This window comes from Lytechinus variegatus, chromosome 7 (assembly GCF_018143015.1).
Source record: "Lytechinus variegatus isolate NC3 chromosome 7, Lvar_3.0, whole genome shotgun sequence".
Lineage (NCBI taxonomy): Eukaryota > Metazoa > Echinodermata > Echinoidea > Temnopleuroida > Toxopneustidae > Lytechinus > Lytechinus variegatus.
Window position 1 is genome coordinate 9,018,305 of NC_054746.1, and position 19,987 is coordinate 9,038,291.

At 35.4% G+C, this 19,987-nt stretch overlaps 1 protein-coding gene across 2 annotated transcripts in view; it reads left to right on the top strand.

The window, feature by feature from the left end:
• The window catches only part of LOC121418381 (transmembrane protein 62-like), a 43,219-nt gene extending 23,232 nt beyond the window's left edge, over positions 1 to 19,987 (top strand). The window contains exons 8-16 of one of the 2 annotated variants that reach the window (XM_041612217.1): positions 927 to 1,055; positions 2,676 to 2,831; positions 4,891 to 5,053; positions 5,686 to 5,796; positions 6,770 to 6,854; positions 9,227 to 9,271; positions 11,216 to 11,314; positions 17,643 to 17,761; positions 18,386 to 19,987. In XM_041612217.1, the coding sequence (XP_041468151.1) occupies positions 927 to 1,055; positions 2,676 to 2,831; positions 4,891 to 5,053; positions 5,686 to 5,796; positions 6,770 to 6,854; positions 9,227 to 9,271; positions 11,216 to 11,314; positions 17,643 to 17,761; positions 18,386 to 18,763 (1,285 nt within the window). In that variant the 3' untranslated portion in view covers positions 18,764 to 19,987. The remainder of the gene's footprint in view (positions 1 to 926; positions 1,056 to 2,675; positions 2,832 to 4,890; positions 5,054 to 5,685; positions 5,797 to 6,769; positions 6,855 to 9,226; positions 9,272 to 11,215; positions 11,315 to 17,642; positions 17,762 to 18,385) is intronic. The other variant, XM_041612218.1, reaches the window with a different exon arrangement.

A 19,987-nucleotide genomic window follows, 5' to 3' on the forward strand; every position in this document is an offset into this window, starting at 1 on the left:
GATTCAAGAATAGGAGCCAAGCAGTTCACATCAGGGTCCCATCTTACAAAGAGTTATGATTGATCCAATCAATCGTAACTCTACGGAAATCCATTAGTGTCAAAAAAATTTCTACAGGAAATTTGCGAAATGTCCTTTGTAAAGAAAGGAGAGCATACCAAACTGTCAAGAAATCAATGAATTTATGGACATACATTCATATCTAGAAAAAAAATTGAACAAAGATGCATTTTGATACGTTGACTTTGCTGGCTTTCCATAGTTGCGATTGATTGGATCAATTGCAATTCTTTGTAAGACAGGCCCCAGGCTTGCATTGAAAAGTGATTCTAGTTACTTCACAAATGGTTTGGCAGATTTTCATATTTCAAGCCGGTCCGTTGTGTATCAACTGAAAAACGGTAGAAAAATTCCACGAGTATAATTGACTACCGGTACTCACAAATTTTTCATAATGTTGTGCGAGTGCAAGATTCTGATTAATTCACATATTCAGATTAATTCTGCTTTTCAAGTTTGTCAAATAAAATGTTTATTCTTAAGAAGCATCTTAAAAAAAAGAGTACATTATAAGCATTATTATCATCACCACAACCAGTGGCGGACCGTGACCCGGAGAAGACAAAGCATTGGAGGGGCACTGTATTGTGTCTGAACAATGCTGTGCCCCTCCAATGCTTTGTCTCCTCCGGGTCACGGTCCGCTACTGACCACAACTAATTTTGCTATCATTTCCCTGCTACTAACCGGTCCCAGTCATCTCTGTATAAAGTCTATGAGAAATTGAAAATTCAGTAGTAAATGGGATATGATGTCATCATATCTTGATTGAATTATTAAATATTAATGATTGATCTGATAAGTCTAAATGATGCTATTCTTGCATTTTCTTTTATTTCTCCATCTTTTTCCTAACCTGATTATAGAGGTGGGATAGCTTATCTTTGTGGTCACCTTCATGATCTTGACCTTAAGAATGGCATTAAGAGAATGTACGTTCTACAGAGGTATGGTAGCCTTGAACTGGAGCTGGAGGACTGGAAAAAACATAGAAAGTAAGTGTTTTGGAAGTTTTCTCTGTGTATTATTGTTAATTTTTGTCTCACCTGCGAAGCAAAGTGAGACTATAGGCGCCGCTTTTCCGACGGCGGCGGCGGCGTCAACATCAAATCTTAACCTGAGGTTAAGTTTTTGAAATGACATCATAACTTAGAAAGTATATGGACGTAGTTCATGAAACTTGGCCATAAGGTTAATCAAGTATTACTGAACATCCTATTAGAGTTTCATGTCACATGACCAAGGTCAAAGGTCATTTAGGGTCAATGAACTTAGACCATGTTGGAGGAATCAACATCGAAATCTTAACCTGTGGTTAAGTTTTTGAAATGTCATCATAACTTAGAAAATATATGGACCTAGTTCATGAAACTTGGACATAAGGTTAATCAAGTATCACTGAACATCCTGCATGAGTTTCACGTCACATGACCAAGGTCAAAGGTCATTTAGGGTCAATGAACTTTGGCCGAATTGGAGATATCTGTTGAATTCCCATCGTAACTTTGAAAGTTTATGGATCTGATTCATGAAACTTGGACATAATAGTAATCAAGCATCACTGAAAATTTTGTGCAAGTTTCAGGTCTCATGATTAAGGTCAAAGGTCATTAGGGTCAATGAACTTTGGCCGAATCGGGGGTATCTGTTGAATTACCATCATAACTTTGGAAGTTTATTGGGCTAGTTCATTAAACTTGGACATTAGAGTAATCAAGTATCACTGAACATCATGTGCACATTTCAGGTCACATGACCAAGGTCAAAGGTCAATCAACTTTGGCCGAATTGGGTGTATCTGTTGAATTACCATCATAACTTTGAAAGTTTATGGATCTGATTCATGAAACTTGTACATAAGAGTAATCAAGTATCACTGAATATCCTGTTTGAGTTTCAGGTCACATGATCATGGTCAAAGGTCATGTAAGGTCAATGAACTTTGGCCATGTTGGGGTTTTTTGGTGAATAACCATCATATCTCTGTAAGTTTATTGGTCTAGTTCATAAAAAGTGGACATAAGAGTAACCATGTATCACTGAACATCTTGTGCGAGTTAGAGTAGTATTCAAAGTCAGCACTGCTGCTATATTGAACCGCGTGATGCAGGTGAGACGGCCAGAGGCATTCCACTTGTTATTGTAAAGTGATGTATTTATACATTCATTTATCCATTAATTCTTTCATCCATCCATCTATCCATTCATTAAAGCATGAATAGAATAATGATGGCTGTACAGGTCATTCGCATTGCTATAGGTATTTGTTATTTACTACTTGACAGAAGTATTTTTATACCTCTGCCCACAAAAGCATATTACACAACATTGAAGCATGTTTTTAAAGACGTCCATCCATTCCGGTTTTGTTGTTGTTTTTTTGTGTGTTCTGGGAATAATTGTGATATACTTTAAAATCGGTCATCAGTACGAACTTGACAGGTCAAACCTTGAAAATGGATCATGTTTGCATATGGAAATTCAGAAGACGTCTTACTATGTTGTCATTGATTTTTCATGGAAATTGATTACAGTGGTAGTAGCATTTGATTCAAAATCAACTTTGCTTTTTAAATAAGATAAACTTGGACCTGATCAAATATTTACCGTTGCAGATTTCGCGTGATGGCGTTTGACCATGACATGTTGTCCTTCACTGATGTCCAGTTTGGCGAATGGCCAATCGTTCTGATCACCAATCCCAAACCAGCTCGGTTCCTGGCTCCGGGTCATGAACCAGAAAAAAGGATGGCTCATTCATCACATATAAGGTGAGAGAACTGTGAGATGAATGCGATGATGGTTAGGGTGATGATGATGACGAAGATGATGATGGTGATGATGATGAGGATGAGGACGATGATGATGATGGGGATGATGGTGATGATGATGATGGAGTAGATTTAAACTTTTTGTAGGGCCATGGAACGTTTTTGAAAGAGGGGCGGCCAATCACATGGAAAAAAGCCTGATTTTTGTGGGCACAGCATCATTTGAATGTAAAGGGTTAGATGCTCTAACTCCTCATCACACTGGATTCTGCCTAGAACCTCTACTATGACAGACATTGATATATTTTCTTTTGGGACAAAATAATCAGTCATGGAATCTAATTTGAAGTTCAAACTCAGGTGAAGACAGAAGAAATTTTAAAATTGCTCATTCTGACTTCACGCCAATAATTTTGGCTCTCATCTCCAAGTCTACTCAGTCCTCCAGACAGGCTTCCCACTCTATCAAATCTACCCACACATCATATTTTGTGTTTGATAAGTCACTTACAAACCACCAGCTTATCTGACCCAGCACACTTTGACATTTGTGTTAAAACTAAGTGAGTTTACAAACTTCATAGGTATTGATATCCAATGCATCTGATAGAAGCTTGGACCCTTTGGGGCATCACTTCCTAATCCAGGGTGTGGTCATGACAATGTGTTAGACGGGCCTCCGACAAGATAGTGAAGCGGCCCCTCGGTGTGAACTAGCAGTTCAGCTACCAGCATCATGGCACTGTCCATGGCAGTTGGACAAGGTCAAATCCATTCTTGTGATTGCATCCTTGATGATCACTACGATTGTAACTGCCTTAATATTTCAAATATACCAGAAATCAGTATATTCTTCACATGTGTCCAGCTTCTCTATCCACTTAATACAAAGTGGCAACTTTTCCTTATTTGAAATGTCAGTGCACTTATCTGCCAAGATAGAGCAAAAAACATAACTCCTGATAGAAGATACCACCTTCCGCAACACCTGAAGGGCTGTTATCTCCTGCATCTCGTCCTGAACATTGTGAGACATGTTTTTGTTAGTTTTTCCCTCTGACGAATCTAGCATTTGAGGGTCATCTGTTGCTCTAATAGTTGGTAGAGTTGGAGTACATTTGGACTCTACATCTTCCTTGCCTTGAAGGGCTAATCCTCGTCTGGCCAGAAACTGAATGTTTTAGATGATCGTAGCAACTTTCGTTCTGATCATTGTGATACATATATTTGTTAGTTTTCCCTTTGACCACTCTAGCATTTGAGGGTCATCTGTCGCTCTTTTATTGAATGTTCTGGATGATCCTAGCAATGTTTCTCTACTTTCTTGCTTATCATCACTGAGATTCCTTTCCATAATCTCAGTAATATCAGAACACTGCTTAGGAATAATCATAGCTGATATAACAACAACAACACACACCCACCCACATAACATGCTTATTTAAGACCCAACAAACAGTGTATTAGTTTTGGAATGATTAGTTCCAGCGTAAATTAGATCTGATTTATTCCTTAATTTTGGTAATATGTTCTGGAGATTTCCAATTATTTTGCCACAACATTCAGCACTTGTATTCCTACATACCTTGACCTCATTTTTCTTGCAATGACCCATCTCTTAAAATTAGAATAGATTTTCATCCTTTGCTCATATACAGCATGTGCCTACTTGTCTATATCTATGCTATATAGCGAATCTAATGGTGCAAGATGGTATGCAGTGCATCTATCCCTGATCAATCTGAAATACATTGTCTTGATTGTTTGAATGAATGATTATATTTTACATAAATAAGAGCATTCTACTACAAACCCCCATAATTAGAGTTTTTTATGGAATATATCTACTAAAAATAAAATGTGGGGGAGGGGCAGCTCCCCCGTTGTGCAGCCCTTGTATTTTTATCATAGGCTTAAAGATATCTGCGTAAATTTTACCTATTTCTTAAGATAATAATTTGGTGCATATTTCAAGCCAATAGAAACTTAAAGAAAAAAGTATTCAAAGTGTTAAAGGTAAATGTACAACATTCTTCTTTTTATTTCTTTCTTTCTGCAGAATGCTAGTCTTCTCTCCAAGTGAAATAAGGAAAGTCAAGGTGGAGGTTGATTATAAGCCACTGGGTTATGCCGAACCGGTAAATGGAGGACCCCTTTATGTATTGCCATGGAAACCAGAACGCTATACCAGTGGCTTACATTTGATAGAAGTCACAGTCAAGGTAAATTACAAGCTGGAAATATTTCATATTTAATCCATTTCTGCATCTACTAATTGAGCTAATTCTTGATAGAGTATGTGTGCATTTTTATGGTGACGGGGATGCTGGTGTTTTCTTTTTAATACCTGATTGATAAAAAAGCATGGTTGCTTGTAAGCAAACAACCAGAGGACCAAAGGCTCTATGTCCTCTCCAAGGGACCTAGTGTTGAGGGTAAATGCCATATCAAATGACACTAACTCACTAAGTGATAATCAAACCCAGGTCACTGGATTGCGAAAAAAAAAATCACTCTATGGACTTAGATATCATGCCACTTTAATATATATTTATACAAGTAGAAGAAAATAATTCCAGAGGATTGCGAGAACATTGTAATTATCGTTTTCAAAATATTTATCTATTATCAATGTTTTTTCTGTAATGATGATAATCATGATAGGCATTTATATAACATCTTATAGTATCACAAAATTTGTATCTATTATGAGGTGCACTATTATCATAACTTTGGCAGTAACTATATCAATCACCTACATGCATGATAATGAAATCTACTATCTCAAAGCTCCTGTATGAATAGAGGTTACTCCATAAATGAATACTTGTATTTTATATTTATTTCATGTCAGGATACAGCAGGGAGATATAAAACTGTCATTCGTGAGTTTTCTCTTGACCAATCAAGGCCTAATCAACCGTTCATGTCATCGTTTGTTATCATGATCAACAGCTTTATATTTGTAAGTGAAAAACTATGAAGCAAAAATAATATAAAAAAATTAGTAAAAGATGAACAAAAACTCATTGAATAAGAATTGTGTGTGAAAAGGTGCAGTACCACACATACTATATTGAATATCAAACTCTGATATTTGCAATATTGCAAACATTTTTCCAGGGGTAATTACATTATAAGGATGAAGACATTAAATAAAACAGGTATAAAAATAACAATTTCTTTTGTTTGCTATGTTTGCTGAGAGCATTGCAATACCTCCAAATCTAATTTACAAATTTTAAGTTTATCTTTTAAAAATAAAGTCCTTCTGTAATGAATTATGATGATCTTTTTTCCTGGTGGATTTTCAGTACCTGGCTGATCATCGGAGGCATGCATTCAAATACTTAACGAAACAAATTTGTGACCTGGAAAATTCTGTTATCTAGTCTGTTAAACACTTATCATTTGGTTATCACTGATGTATTAAGCTCTATTTAAGTAGAAATATATATATTTTACATGTATTTTCATTATTTGAATACCTGTCTGTTCCTGTCATATACCTTAAAGATAAATTCCAGTTGTAATGATATCAAACTGAGTTCGTACAGAATCAAAGGAAATGACCACCAAAGTGTCTGTTTGTATAAATTAAAAATATGTGCCAAAGGATTCTGAAAGAAATTGTGTAATTGCTGAGAAATTAGCAAATAAGCACGGGATTCCAGGCAAGCGTCGGGCTGACATCAATAATAATACACTGTCCCACGTGTGCTTTTCTGTGTTGGTGATCTTCAGTGTGAACATATTTCAGCGTAGATTTCAAGATTTCTCAAAGTTCAGTTTATGTAACTGTACCAGATCTAGATCCTCGATGATATAGTGACAATTAAGCTTGGTTTCACACACTTTCTCGTGTAATCATTGTTTACTGCAATGACTATCATTTATCTTTAATACTTTATTACTATTCTCTCTGTCTTTTTTTGTAGTTGGTCCTGTGTATAATAGGCTTGGAATGCGTATGTGTGTTTCCACTCATGTTCTTCAGAAGATACACAGAGAGACCCCAAGCTGGTATGTATGTATTTATTTCTTTAATTCCAGCTCTTGTTTCTCTCATGTTTGTAAAGGAAAATGAAACCTTTGAAATAACTTGAATTTATTTTCATTGAGAAAAATCAAAGAAACCGATCAATGTAAGTTTGAGTACAATAAGCCAGTTCACGGTTAGCTCATGAGCAACTTTTCTCAAATGACCTTTGTGATTTTTCATTAGGATAAGCACTATCATTTTCAAATGTAGATGTTGCATTAGCTTTACTGGTAGAGTATTCAAATTCTAAGAACAAAAGGCATTGTATAGACCAGGTGACTAGAATAGTACATCAGGGATAAAGTTTGGAAATCTGTTTTATTGTCTGCCTTTGGCACATTTGACTATTGTTTAGGCTACTGTCAAATACCAGTGATTATGAAGGCTCTATTTATTACTCTTCAGCTTGAATGTGATAAAATGAATATTTTGAAAGGAATATACATGAATAATCATCAAATCGCAAATGCCTATGTCATTGAATTTGAAAGCCATCTTCATGGTATATCTCAAATGACCTTTTTCTGCTCGTGTGCAGTTTACAACCGTGAACAGGCTTATTGGACAAACAATAAGAAAGTTTTGTACAAATTGAATGTCAAAATCACTAATACTACAGAGATCCTGCCATTGGCAATGTGACAAAGGCTTGTGATGTCACAGAAGTACAACTCACCCCTTTGTGCACCCAAAATGTACCCACGAACATCCGTTTTAGGACATTATAGTGATAGTACAAACTTTTTGCCCATGATATATTTTGTGAACCCTCTATGGCATGTCCTCCTATGGAAAAAATAACTGATCTATGGATAGACATGATAAAAGTAACAATTAAAGTAAAATATGTAGAAAAGTCTGTCGCTTTGCAAGTAGGAGGATGTCCATGTGATTAGTGATCTCAACATTCAATGCTCATAACTTCCTTGTCATTTTATTTTTCTTTTTTTCAAAGTTTCATTGATTTCGTTTCTTTGATTTGTCTGTTTTCACACAAGAGAATTTGTTCACAATGTTTCATTCTCCTTTAAACCATCCGCCCATTGAAGGCTGGATAGCAAAAACAAGAGGAAAATGTGATTAGAAAAACCCACTTTCTAGGGTTAATTTTTTTGTATTACTAATTGAATTGGACCCCATAGGAATTATCCAGGGCTCTATATGAGTTTTTTTAGGGTTCCTTTGCGCACTTAGGGGGGCGAGTTCACTCTGCTATCCCATGTCATTTTTTATCCTGCTGGATAGCAATTTTATGATTTTTTTTTATGAGGGCCATTATAAAGTAGTTCATTAATTACGAATGAGTCTGTGCACCAATAGTGACCTGTTTGTGTGATATTGATATATCCCTATGTAACTTAGCACCTTACAACATGTTCCAGTCGCACGTAAAGTTGTTCGTAATTTACGGCCAGCTTTATGAAATATCTCCCTGGTTGATTTTTCACTTTGATGTCAGCTATTTGAGCGTTGACTTGGATTAATACAAATTTCCATTTGATTTTGTTGTTGTCTTTGTTTTTGTATTTTCATGGGTATTCTTTTTGTCAATTTTATGTTTCTCTATGCAGCATTGAAAGTTGTGTTGTGTTGCAATCCTGCCATTTCCATTTGTTTTGTTTATCTGTTCTCCATTGAATATTTTGTCTCATTAGGATGAGGATGATATATTTTAAGATATATTATAGATTTGTAAAGTGCATGGAGTTTTTTTATAGGCACTATATGAATATTGACCTGTTATTATTATTATTGTGATTAGTGTTATTATTACATGTGCTATTATTATGATTATAGTTGTTATTTGGTTGAGTAATGTGTGTTTCAAATGTCAAAGATTTTAAGCTTCATCTCCCCACGTGTATGCTTCATGCACTTAAATTATTTTGCATTCATTGTTATATTTCCCGTTTTTCTTCTCGTTAAAATATTCTTGTTCTTTCATAGAGCTATATTCCAGTCTACTATTGATTTTCATGGGTTTGATATTGTTTTCTTTTTTTACAATTTGAGTGGATCCCTCCTTTTCCTCAGCTTTTCTTTAAGATAAAGATGAAAAAATATGTATTTATAATACTGTACTTCTTTCCACTCAACAAACGTAATGATTTCTTAAAATAAAATTTTAATAATACACCCAACTAAAAATTAAGATGTAATGGATATTCATTTGTATTGCCACCTTTGCCAATTGCATAACAATTTGTTTTGTTATTATTTGTGAGTAGAAATGCAATAAACTTTAAACTTATTTGAAAGCATCAAAGTCATGGCATAAGAAATACAAGTAAAATGTCATATAATTTTTGATGCAAGCATTCCTTTGATATTAAATGATCTCTGTTTTTGACAGGTCAACAGCCGGTTGTTGCCTGTTACGCGCACTTTCACAAGATAGGTACAAAATATAATTGATAATTGCCTTCTTCTTCTTTCACTGGGTGCTATTTGGGAACTGTTTCATAAAGCTTTTTATTATATGCGCAACTGATGACCCATTTGTGTGGTAAATGATACACCCCACATTTTCATCAGTGTTAATAATGGATCAATAGTAGTTCCTAAAGTTATTTGTAAATTCGTTTGTAACTCGGGAATAGCTTTATGGAGACTAATAAAGTGTGTAATTTCCAACTGCTCTTGTTTATCTATAACCATTTCAATCACTTCTTTTTTTTCCTAAATGGTTAAAGGCCTTTTCTTTCTTTTTTCTAGCAGCACACCAACCCATGAAAAAAGATTATTTCACTTTTCAAAATCGAAGCTAGATATTGCAGTCTTTCTTCATTTCCAACACAAAAGATATTAAGCAGAAATTTATGCTTTATAGTCTTTATCGGAATAGTGTTCACCTTATTTTAGTCTACACTTCAGTTTACTCTTTCTAATTGCTTGCATTATCATATAACTTTTTGCACCTATAAAGTCTCCACTCACTTTATGCCTCAAAAACACTTACTAAATTCAGTTATTATTTATTATTAGTAGTAGTAGTACCATTATTTTCATTGTATTTATCAGACTGTTTGATTTTGATTTTTCAGTAAAACTAATATCACTGTCACTCATCTCTCTCTCTTTCTCTCTGTGTCTCTTACGATTTGGTATTTTGTATATAACTCTTGAAAATTAGATAAGTGTTTGGAACCACAAAATTGTAAAAAAGCCTATACTTCATTAGCTTTTTGACATGCACTTATCGGAGTAAAATCGTGTAAATGAACAGAACGCTAGAACAAAACAGAATATAATAGAACTGAAAGAGACAATGGACGCTTAACGATGAGCTTGATAGTTACTTAACCTTAATATATAAGTTGTGGGAGTCTTGTTTGATTTTATTAGATAAATAACAAATTACAAATTAAGTGTTCTTCCCTTCTGATGATATTTTCTTCCATGCAATGTCACTGTTGTAGCTCTAACCTTTCACAGCACCTATTTGTATGCTATGTATGCTATAACTTTGTTTACAAAGAGTTAGCTAAATCAACAATTGCAACATTAAGGGAAAAGAAAAGAGTACATACATGTACATGTGATTTATTGACAGTTACTTATTTTCTGATCATGGACTAGCTGGCTTTGTTTTAGAATGTTATATGACCTTTAGAAATCATTGCAGTATAATTAAAGGACAAGTCCACCCCAACAAAACCTTGATTTGAATAAAAAGAAAAATTCAACAAGCATAACACTGAAAATTTCATCAAACTCGGATGTAAAATAAGAAAGTTATGACATTTTAATGTTTCGCTTCATTTCACAAAACAGTTATATGCACATCTCGGTTGATATGCAGATGAGGGAACTGATGACATCACTCACTCACTATTTCTTTTGAATTTTATTATATGAAATATTTTGATTTTCTCATCATTGTCATGTGAAATCAAGTTTTATTCCTCCCTGAACACGTGGAATTCCATTATTTTAACATTTTGTGCTTCAGGCAAGGAGGTCAAATCATCAATTCGTAAAAATTGAAATATTGTATAATTCAAACAGTAAAAAACAATAGAAATAGTGAGTGACATCATCGACTCTCTCATTTGGATGTAACTGGCTTGTTCATGTAACTATTTTGTTAAAAATAAGCGAAACTTTGGAATGTCATAACTTTCTTATTTTACATCTGATTTAATGAAATTTTCAGCATTGTGCTTGTCTGATTTTTCTCCATTGATTCAAATCAACATTTTTCTAAGGTGGACTTGACCTTTAATTTCTTAAGATTTTTTTTTAGGTATTTATAAGAAGGAAAATTTGATTGCTTTTTCTTATCTATTTTTTTTTTTGGTAAAAAAAAATGCAATTTCATGTTTTTTCCCTTTTCTTGCAGGTACATCTGGCAACCCTCTCTTGTATGGCTTACTACTGCTTGTCCATACAAATGACATCTATTATCCTCTTATGATAATAGCAGTATATCCTCTTATTGGTAAGCAAGATGCATTATATTCACTTATATCAGCCACACCGAAGCATGTTAGCGCTAACAACGTGCTATTAAAGAGAGACCATGTTACCACTGGTGATGTGTAATGTCGCAGCGCTACCTCATCACGTATGTTCATATGCGCTCATTTAACGCGTGCGTCCATTTTCCATAGTGACGTCATTAAAAATGGAGCAAACGGTCCGTTCTCAAAATAAATATTCAGATAAAATTTACCTCTTCTTCCCTTTCAACCAATCACATCAAAAGAAAGCAATCGCGAGAGAAATACCTACGCAAGCCTTATGAATATTCATATATTTTCCGATAAACCTATTTAGGCCGGCTTTTTCAGGAGAAAATATCTCAAATCATAGGGCGAATTTGAGACGTGTTTTTGCAATAAAATAGCGTATTTTGAGAAAAAATACAGGGTTTGGGAAAATTATCACAACTTTCTAACCATAGATTTTGGTTGAAAACTGTATTTTATAATATACGAACGAGGATCCTCATTACCATACCATAACAAAAAACCTTCTCCACTACTTTTTCTTTGATAGCCAGTGATATTCTGATTTGGAGGAATTTAGGGCAAAATTCTCATTTCATCTCTGGAAAACGACGATAGAGTGAGAATGTGAAATTTACCTGACACATGCTGATCGACGGTAATCATAAGTTCACATTAAAAATAATCAATATTTATTTGATTTGATACGTGTCTCCACTGTATTTTAACTTCAAAATGGATTTTGGAATTTATGCTCGTATACAGTGTTCCGAGCAGCGAAATTCAAATTCCAGCGGTACGCCATCCAATGCACTGCCGGTGTCGTCGGCAATGCGAACCCAGTCCCGCATCGAAGTACGTGGAATGGTGTTCGCTGCTTTTGCTGCATTTGACATTATCTTCAATGTGATTGCAATGTTTCTTGGCTATTTTAAACGTTTAGTAGTATTTGTTCCAAATGACTTTCATATGACTGGAGTTCCTGAAGTCCACTTAATAGCCAGATCGATTTTTTATTTGGTGATATATTCTGATTTCTATTTTTTATTTCGAGGGGGGGGGTCCGGGGTGTCATTAATTTTTTTTTTAATCGTTTCTTGTAAAAATACAGACAAGTAGGCCCCTAATGTTTATTCGACTTGATTTAGGGTTATTTTTAAACATGTATTTAATAAATCCTTGGCTTTAAAAATTAAGAGAATATTTTATTATTTTTTTTTAGTTCTATTATCATGATTATTAATCTATATATCAGCAGGCCCAGGGGCATTCATTATTATGAAAAATTGAAAATAGGTACATTATCCTGAAATAAGGCACCCTTCTTCACTTGTGTGTGCTCGTTGTGTACAAAGTCAATGGGAGAGGAAAGAAGTCACCGCCGCTGACGAAATGCCAAGTGAATGGAGTGGTGAAACCAGGATAGTGCCCCTTATTTATTAATTATCAAAAATATAATTATTTTAAATTTTACTTCATTGATGTAGAAAGACTCTGTTTATCTATTCACGTAGTGGTACAGAATTTTTACAATAATTAAAGATAAAAATAAATTGTTTTATCATGGCTGTACGCAACAGGGGTGCGGGGGGGGGGTATTACCACAAAATTCACGAAACATGTTCACAAAATCTTCAATGAAACAAAATGCAAAACTGCCCCAGTATCATCTCCCCTTAAGAGTTTCTTTGACAACTGCATGTGTCCTGTATCCCCCGGCTCCAGAAAAATATTACTTCTGCTTAGAGTCATGGTTTTTAATCTTAAGATTTTTGCAATTCAAGAACTGGGTGAACAGTTCATTGAAACCGTGGTGTGTAACTACTTACAGCTTTTTGCTCAAGATGGTGATCTTCTCTTCTTTTTAAAATTTTTTTATGTGGGTATAGCCTCTAGATTGAGCCAACGTAGCTTATGATACTGATATTTTATGAGGATCAGTTTGGTAAGAGTGTGTTGACAGTTCTATGAAGTTGGATTAAAATACGTTGGAAATATCTTTACGTGTGGCCCTTCACAGATGCAGACAATGAAATCTTTTTTTTTTCATCAGCGAAAATTCAACCCTTGGCCTTGAGAGGGTATATCACGTACACCTTTATTTCTGACCATGAGCAAGATGATTTAAATTTCAATTTTTATCAAATAAATATTAATTATTAACCTTAATCAATTGCCTTAGTTATATATTTACATGTACATTACCAAAATATCTATTTCTAACCCCTTCATCCTATTATTTCCCCCGTTCTTCTCCATCCCCCCCCCCCCCCCCCCCCCCCCACTATTGGAAAGTCATAGCGTGCATTTGCCCCCAGCCTACTCCCTCGTAACGCCTCAGTTATTTCAATGTATACGGTAAGCCAAAAGATGATTTAATTAAGATCAGGATAATCATTGAATATTCAATGAATGAACAGAATAAAACTAACACATTTGTCATCAAATCATTAAGGGAAAGGTACGTAATAAATTATTTGGTACAGATGAAGATCAAATTTATTCATTGTAATGAGACAAATTAAAGTGAATAAATAAATAGATTAGTAAGTAAAAAAAATTATGACAAAGACATTGGTTCACATGTTTGAGGTGAGTGCAGTCAATGCGGTACGGTAGTACGTGGAGTAGACATTGACTGTTTTGGCTGGATTGAGAGGGATGAATGGTGGATATCTGATTAAATGTACAATATTACATCTTAATAAACCTTAAATCTAATGAAATTATTGATTCATGCAACGCTCTACATATATCTTTTAGCTATTTTAATTCCATAACCATGCATACAGACTCAGATTCATTCTTCAACTTGAGCTCAGCCCCCGAGCTCAGCCGCACAGCCCATTTACGCCCTTAAAACCATACACAGAAAATGACGTATGGGACGCCCAGAGCAGACGACGTGCTTCCATAGAGCCGCGTGTATTACGCCTTGCAACTGTGCGCAGCAAGGCCTTAAAGGGTCACGCAAGAACACGAATTCCTTTTAAGAAAAAAGTGATGGATGGGATTTAAGATCTGATTTGTATCAGCTAATAATCTCTTATTTCGTTGATCTAATTTTTTAATCTGGAAAAACTATGGTTTTAAAAGGATAAACCATAACTTTCGGGGTAAATTTCGCTGACTTAAAAAAAGTCGCACGAAACCGGAAGTTTGGACGGCTGAGGTAAAATGCTTCCCAAGAGATAGTTTTGTGGAATTGAATGTTGTTACTTCTAACGGTGGTAAAATATGTCTGTAATGGAAATATTATATTGCTATACGATGTTGAAATCCATTTTGGGATTTTATATATGAATTAATCTTTGGGCAATCTCGGAAGTCTTGGTCGTAAAACTGAGCGAGAGTAATTTTTGATCTTCACTAGGATGCGCGCCCTCTTGTGCGCCATTGTAGATACATTACCCGAGCGCTTCTCCCATCTCGTGCACATACGTGTCAAGTAACACAACTTGCTACTAACATCTTGGATCAACATTTGACATCACAATCTAAAGATATGACATCACAATCTAGAGATATGACATCACAATCTAGAGATATGACATCACAATCTAGAGATATGACATCACAATCTAAAGATATGACATCACAATCTAGAGATATGACATCACAATCTAGAGATATGACATCAAAATCTAGAGATATGACATCACAATCTAAAGATATGACATCACAATCTAGAGATATGACATCACAATCTAAAGATATGACAGGGCCTACTGTTAGTGCTAACAAGGTTTCTGTGTGGACGGTATTGGTCTACTTGTCAGATAATCTAACTACCACATAAGTTGGAAGTATATTAATTTGGGTCTACCGTCCATTTTATAGTCAATTGCTATTTGTTCTTCACTACACTTTCTCTAATACTAGTCCAAAGGACTAAGAAAAATGGATAGAGGTAATAATAGTAATAATAATGAAACGTTTTTGTATAGCACAAAATACATAAGCAAAGTTGCATGTCTCTAAGTGCTTTTTAAAAAAAAAAGTGGAGATGGAGGGGAGAGCACTGGGTTTTTACATTAATTGTTTACAAAAGGGTGAATAAATGTGTTTTCAAGTTATTTCTAAACTTTTGGATGGTTGTATAGTTCTAAGATATTCTGGCAGATTATTCCATAAAATAGCAGCTGCATGTGAAAATGATCTTTCCCCGTATGACTTTGTCACAGTATGTGGGACCTGTACTAATGAATTTTTACTTGAACATAGCATTATGTCAGCTTTATATGGTGTTAACAATTTAATGAGATACAATGGAGCAAACTGATGGAAACGATGGTAGGCGAATAGAAGTACTTTGTAGTGTATGCGGGATTGGATGAGGTAGTAGTGACAAGGAGAAGTGAGAAAGTGGAAAGTAGGATTATTCTTTACCAAAGTGAGTGTAGTCCTTTGAAAAGACTGTAAACCATAAAATTTGAGAGTCTTGAGTACATGTAGTTGTGAGAGAGGAGAAGGCTAGCTTGAGTCGGCAAGTGGAGATGTAGAGTAGGAAAGGAGATCTCATCTTTTCGGGCAGGTTGACTGTCCATCTTCTGGAGTGCCTGCCCGAACAGTCAACCTAAACCAAACGTTTTTTTTCTTTAATAAGTAGTTGATTGTGATATCCCTAAATTCTCTTGACGCTTTCCAAAGAGCTGACGGTCGATTGGCAATGGGAGGCATCACTGCACTTTGAAGATTGTGTCTTGTCTAGTCATAGTCCTTTTGGAACAATACTTCTATCCTTGTATGTTGAGAGGTATATATTATTGTACTTATTATTATTAAAATAAATAATATCATTTTTAGGGCACTTTATACTGGTGTTTCAAAGCGCACAGGTTGGCAGATTATAATAATATACAGTCAATCCATTAGAAAAGAAAAAAGAAAACAAGTTATGAGAAAAGGTGAGTTTTAAGTGACGATTTAAAAATTTCCACAGAGGGAGCATTTTGGATATGAGTTGGGAGTTTATTCCAGAGGGTGGGAGCAATTACAAAAAATGCACAATCACCATATCGGGTCTTAGTGCGAGGGCCATGAATTAAATTATTGGAATATGATGAACGTAGGGATCTGACAGAAGAGGAGGAAGAATGAAGGGAAATAAGGTCTCGGAGATATTTGGGTGACATATTATGGGTAATTTTGTATATGAGTAGAATTTTGAACGTTATGTGAGAGTGAACCGGAAGCCAATGAAGTGATCGGAGAATAGGGGTGATGTGTTCGTGTTTCTTGCTCAAGGTTACCATTTTCGCTACAATTTTATCATTATTATTATTTATTCAATTGATACAAAAAAATTTACACACATTTTATCAGAAAAAAAAATTACAGTATAAGAACATGCAAACAAACGCAGGAACTGCGCGTGGGTCAGGGGTTACAAAAGTGAAATTCAGCACTGTTGCTCAGAGGCATGTGCCCCCACACATGCCGGTCCCAAGACATAAATCAAATATAAAATGTTGTTACACGAAATATTGCACGTTGAAAAAAAAGGAATGCAAAGGAAGAGGGGCAATTTTTTTTTTGTGAAATGGTGTCCCTGAATACGATAGAGAGATATGGCTTTCCTGTGATACTTTGGAGATGTCATCTTTGTTGATTCCATCATGGTTGTTGTTGCTACTATTGATGATATTGGTTTCCTGATGGGTTGTGGTGTATCCTCCAGCCTTGTCGCCATTGATCCGAATGAGAGGACTCACAGGATGCACTCCAAGGATGAGGAAGAATATGAGTGTAATAAGCATTGGTGATTTGTATGACATATGGGCCTCCTTCATAATTATATATTTGAGTTCAATAAGAATATGGAGAGGGCCATTGCAAGATCGATACCATTTCTTCAAGCATTCGGGCACATGCCCTTCATCAGGATCTGAATTAATGAACATATGTGTAAATGAATTATATTAAAGTAGTTTAAACATTAGCAAAGAAATAATATGAACAGAATATATATAACAGAAGTAAATATTATTTTTATAAACAATATCAGTGAGTCATTCATTAAAAATTGGTCATGAAGTAACAGTGAGCCAATATCAAATCAAATATTACATAATATACAGAATGATCAAAATCCCAAGTCATATTGTCTATAAACTTGATAGATTATTTCTTTTTAAGATTAACTTTATCAGTTATTACCATCCATTTGTTTGTAATGTTTCTTCCTCATGTAATTTAAGATCTACGGTATTTATGGAATGTGAATATACAAAGGAAACTTGTTGCAGGACTAGTGCCATTGCCGTCTCTAGATGATGTGTTCACTTTAACAAAATAACGTTATTCTTTTTCAAACAGGTCCATGGTTAGTAGGAGAGGTAGTGACCAACATGTATGGAACATTAACACTGTATGGAATGTATGTCAACTCTACATTTATCGCTGACAAGTTTCCAATGCTCTTCTTCGTTACAGATGTGAGTGTGAACAATTATTTACATTGTTGTCATTATATTTGAGTGAACATTTCGTTAAAAAAATATATTTTATGATGACAAAAACATACTTGCCAAAACATTGAGTCTGGGTGGTCCTTATCAGGACCAAACTTATGCCCACCAAAGAAAACATGACATTTCATGAATCCTCTATTATACAAGTAATGAATGCTTATGAGTTCGATGGACAGAATACTTCATGAGGGGAAAGATGAAATGATCCATTCAGTGAGGCGTAGCCGATTTGAATTGATCATTATTCTATCTTTCACCGAATGAAGTATTCTGTCCATTGCACTCATAAATATTGATTATTTGGTCTGTTAATTGTTACGTCATTACAACATGTGCACTGCTGGTGCATGAGCTGCAGACTCTGTGTGCGTGCAATGGACAAAATCGTTTGGATCCCAAATTGCACGATAAATGGATCCAAAATTGCACGGTTGATGACGTCATTGCAAAATGGGCTGAATGAACGATATCGAACAACCAATCAAATCTCAAGAATCTAGCTAGGTGTCATATAAAGTTTGATATTGTATGACTTTTTGAGGTATTGTCTTCTAAAATGAATGTTTTATTTCATTTATCTCTCCACAGCTCCTGTGTGTTCATCTCCCACTGACAGTCTTCTGTCTCCTTCATCTATCGAGAGCCTATTACATCCAAAGCTCCGTGAGAGTCAAACATTCTCCTAATCACTCAGGAAACAGGATTAAGAACTGGAGGAGATTGATGGACATCGCTCTTATCATCGTCAGCTTATTTCTGCTCAAGTCCGTCCTGAGCCGGTCTCTGGGAACCATCTCCAGGTTGACCCATTGGTACGGGCGATATGCCTTCTTCGTGTCACCCAAATACACATGGACATGCTTAATAGTTGTGTACGTCGCATGCAGATGCGTGTACATAGGCTACAAAGGAGCACCTGCACCGATGAGAACAGGTGGGACTGAAGCAACGGAAAATAGTGAATAACTATGCAAATTAAACTCTGCTGCACTTCTATGCTAATTTAATGATATGAAGAAGACTGACCTGCCCCCCCCCCCCTCTTCACGGAAGAAAGCAGTAACTACATATATATTTCATTGTAATTACAATTACAACTCTTCCTTCCTTATATCAATGAAATTTCAATTGAGGGCATTAATTACAGGATTTTAGGCACAGATACAGAGTTGGACTTACATGTGCGACTTTGTCTGAAAAATTTGACAAGCAAAAAAAGGTCATTAGTCACTAATGAGGGCATTTTGTCTCCCTAAAGCCTGACTATCTCCCAAATGAAGGTGTTTTATGGGCTGCGCTTGTAACTCTGCCCCCTTCCCCCCCCCCCTTGATCCGCGTTTGGTTTTTAGGGTGATTGCCCTAATTAGTGTTAGGTGAATCTTACCACCCCTGTTAAATGGGCCAAAGCCAGATTTAAAACTAACAGTTGACTTTCCCCTTCCTGGTATTTTGCCCAGTTTGCAAGCAATACATTATAATGGAGTGTATGAAAATGTGGAATTCCTTTTACTGTGTTTTTTTTTAAACGAAATAATTCCTTAAATCATTGATAGTTCATTAGAAAAAATGATTGCTTCCAAGTTTAAAATAGTAATGTAGAATCACTGTAACTATTATTTTGAATGAATTTATTCAGTCTTCTTAATGACTTCTTTCTCTCTCTCTCTCTCTCTCTCTCCTTTGGTGCTAAACACAGGAATATCTTGTTGACAAAGGACATTTGAGGCTAATGGTATACTCCATATATATCAATCAGGATTATATGAAAATATATTTATGGGAGCATGCAAGAAACATGCTTGATTTCGGGGCTTGTGCTTGATTTGCAATTGGACGTAAGTTTCAGGCAATGCCCCCACAAGTGGCATTACATATTTTCCCCCTGGCTGTGCATTGGGAAGATGGCTACCTCCAGGGCCTGTTCTTACAAAACGTAGTGATTGATCTGAATGATCACAACCATGGAAAGCTAGTTGTTATTATTATTATTATTTATTCGGCATTTCAAAATATATAAATTATAGTACAATACAATTTACACAAACAATAGGACATACGTGACATAGTACAAAGGACCTGGAATAGAGATGAAGGGGCTGCCTGGGTTTGGAAAAGGTTAACTAAATTACCATGACCCACAGGTCTTCCTTCCCACACCCCTTCACCTCCATCCAGGTCAGTATAAGAATA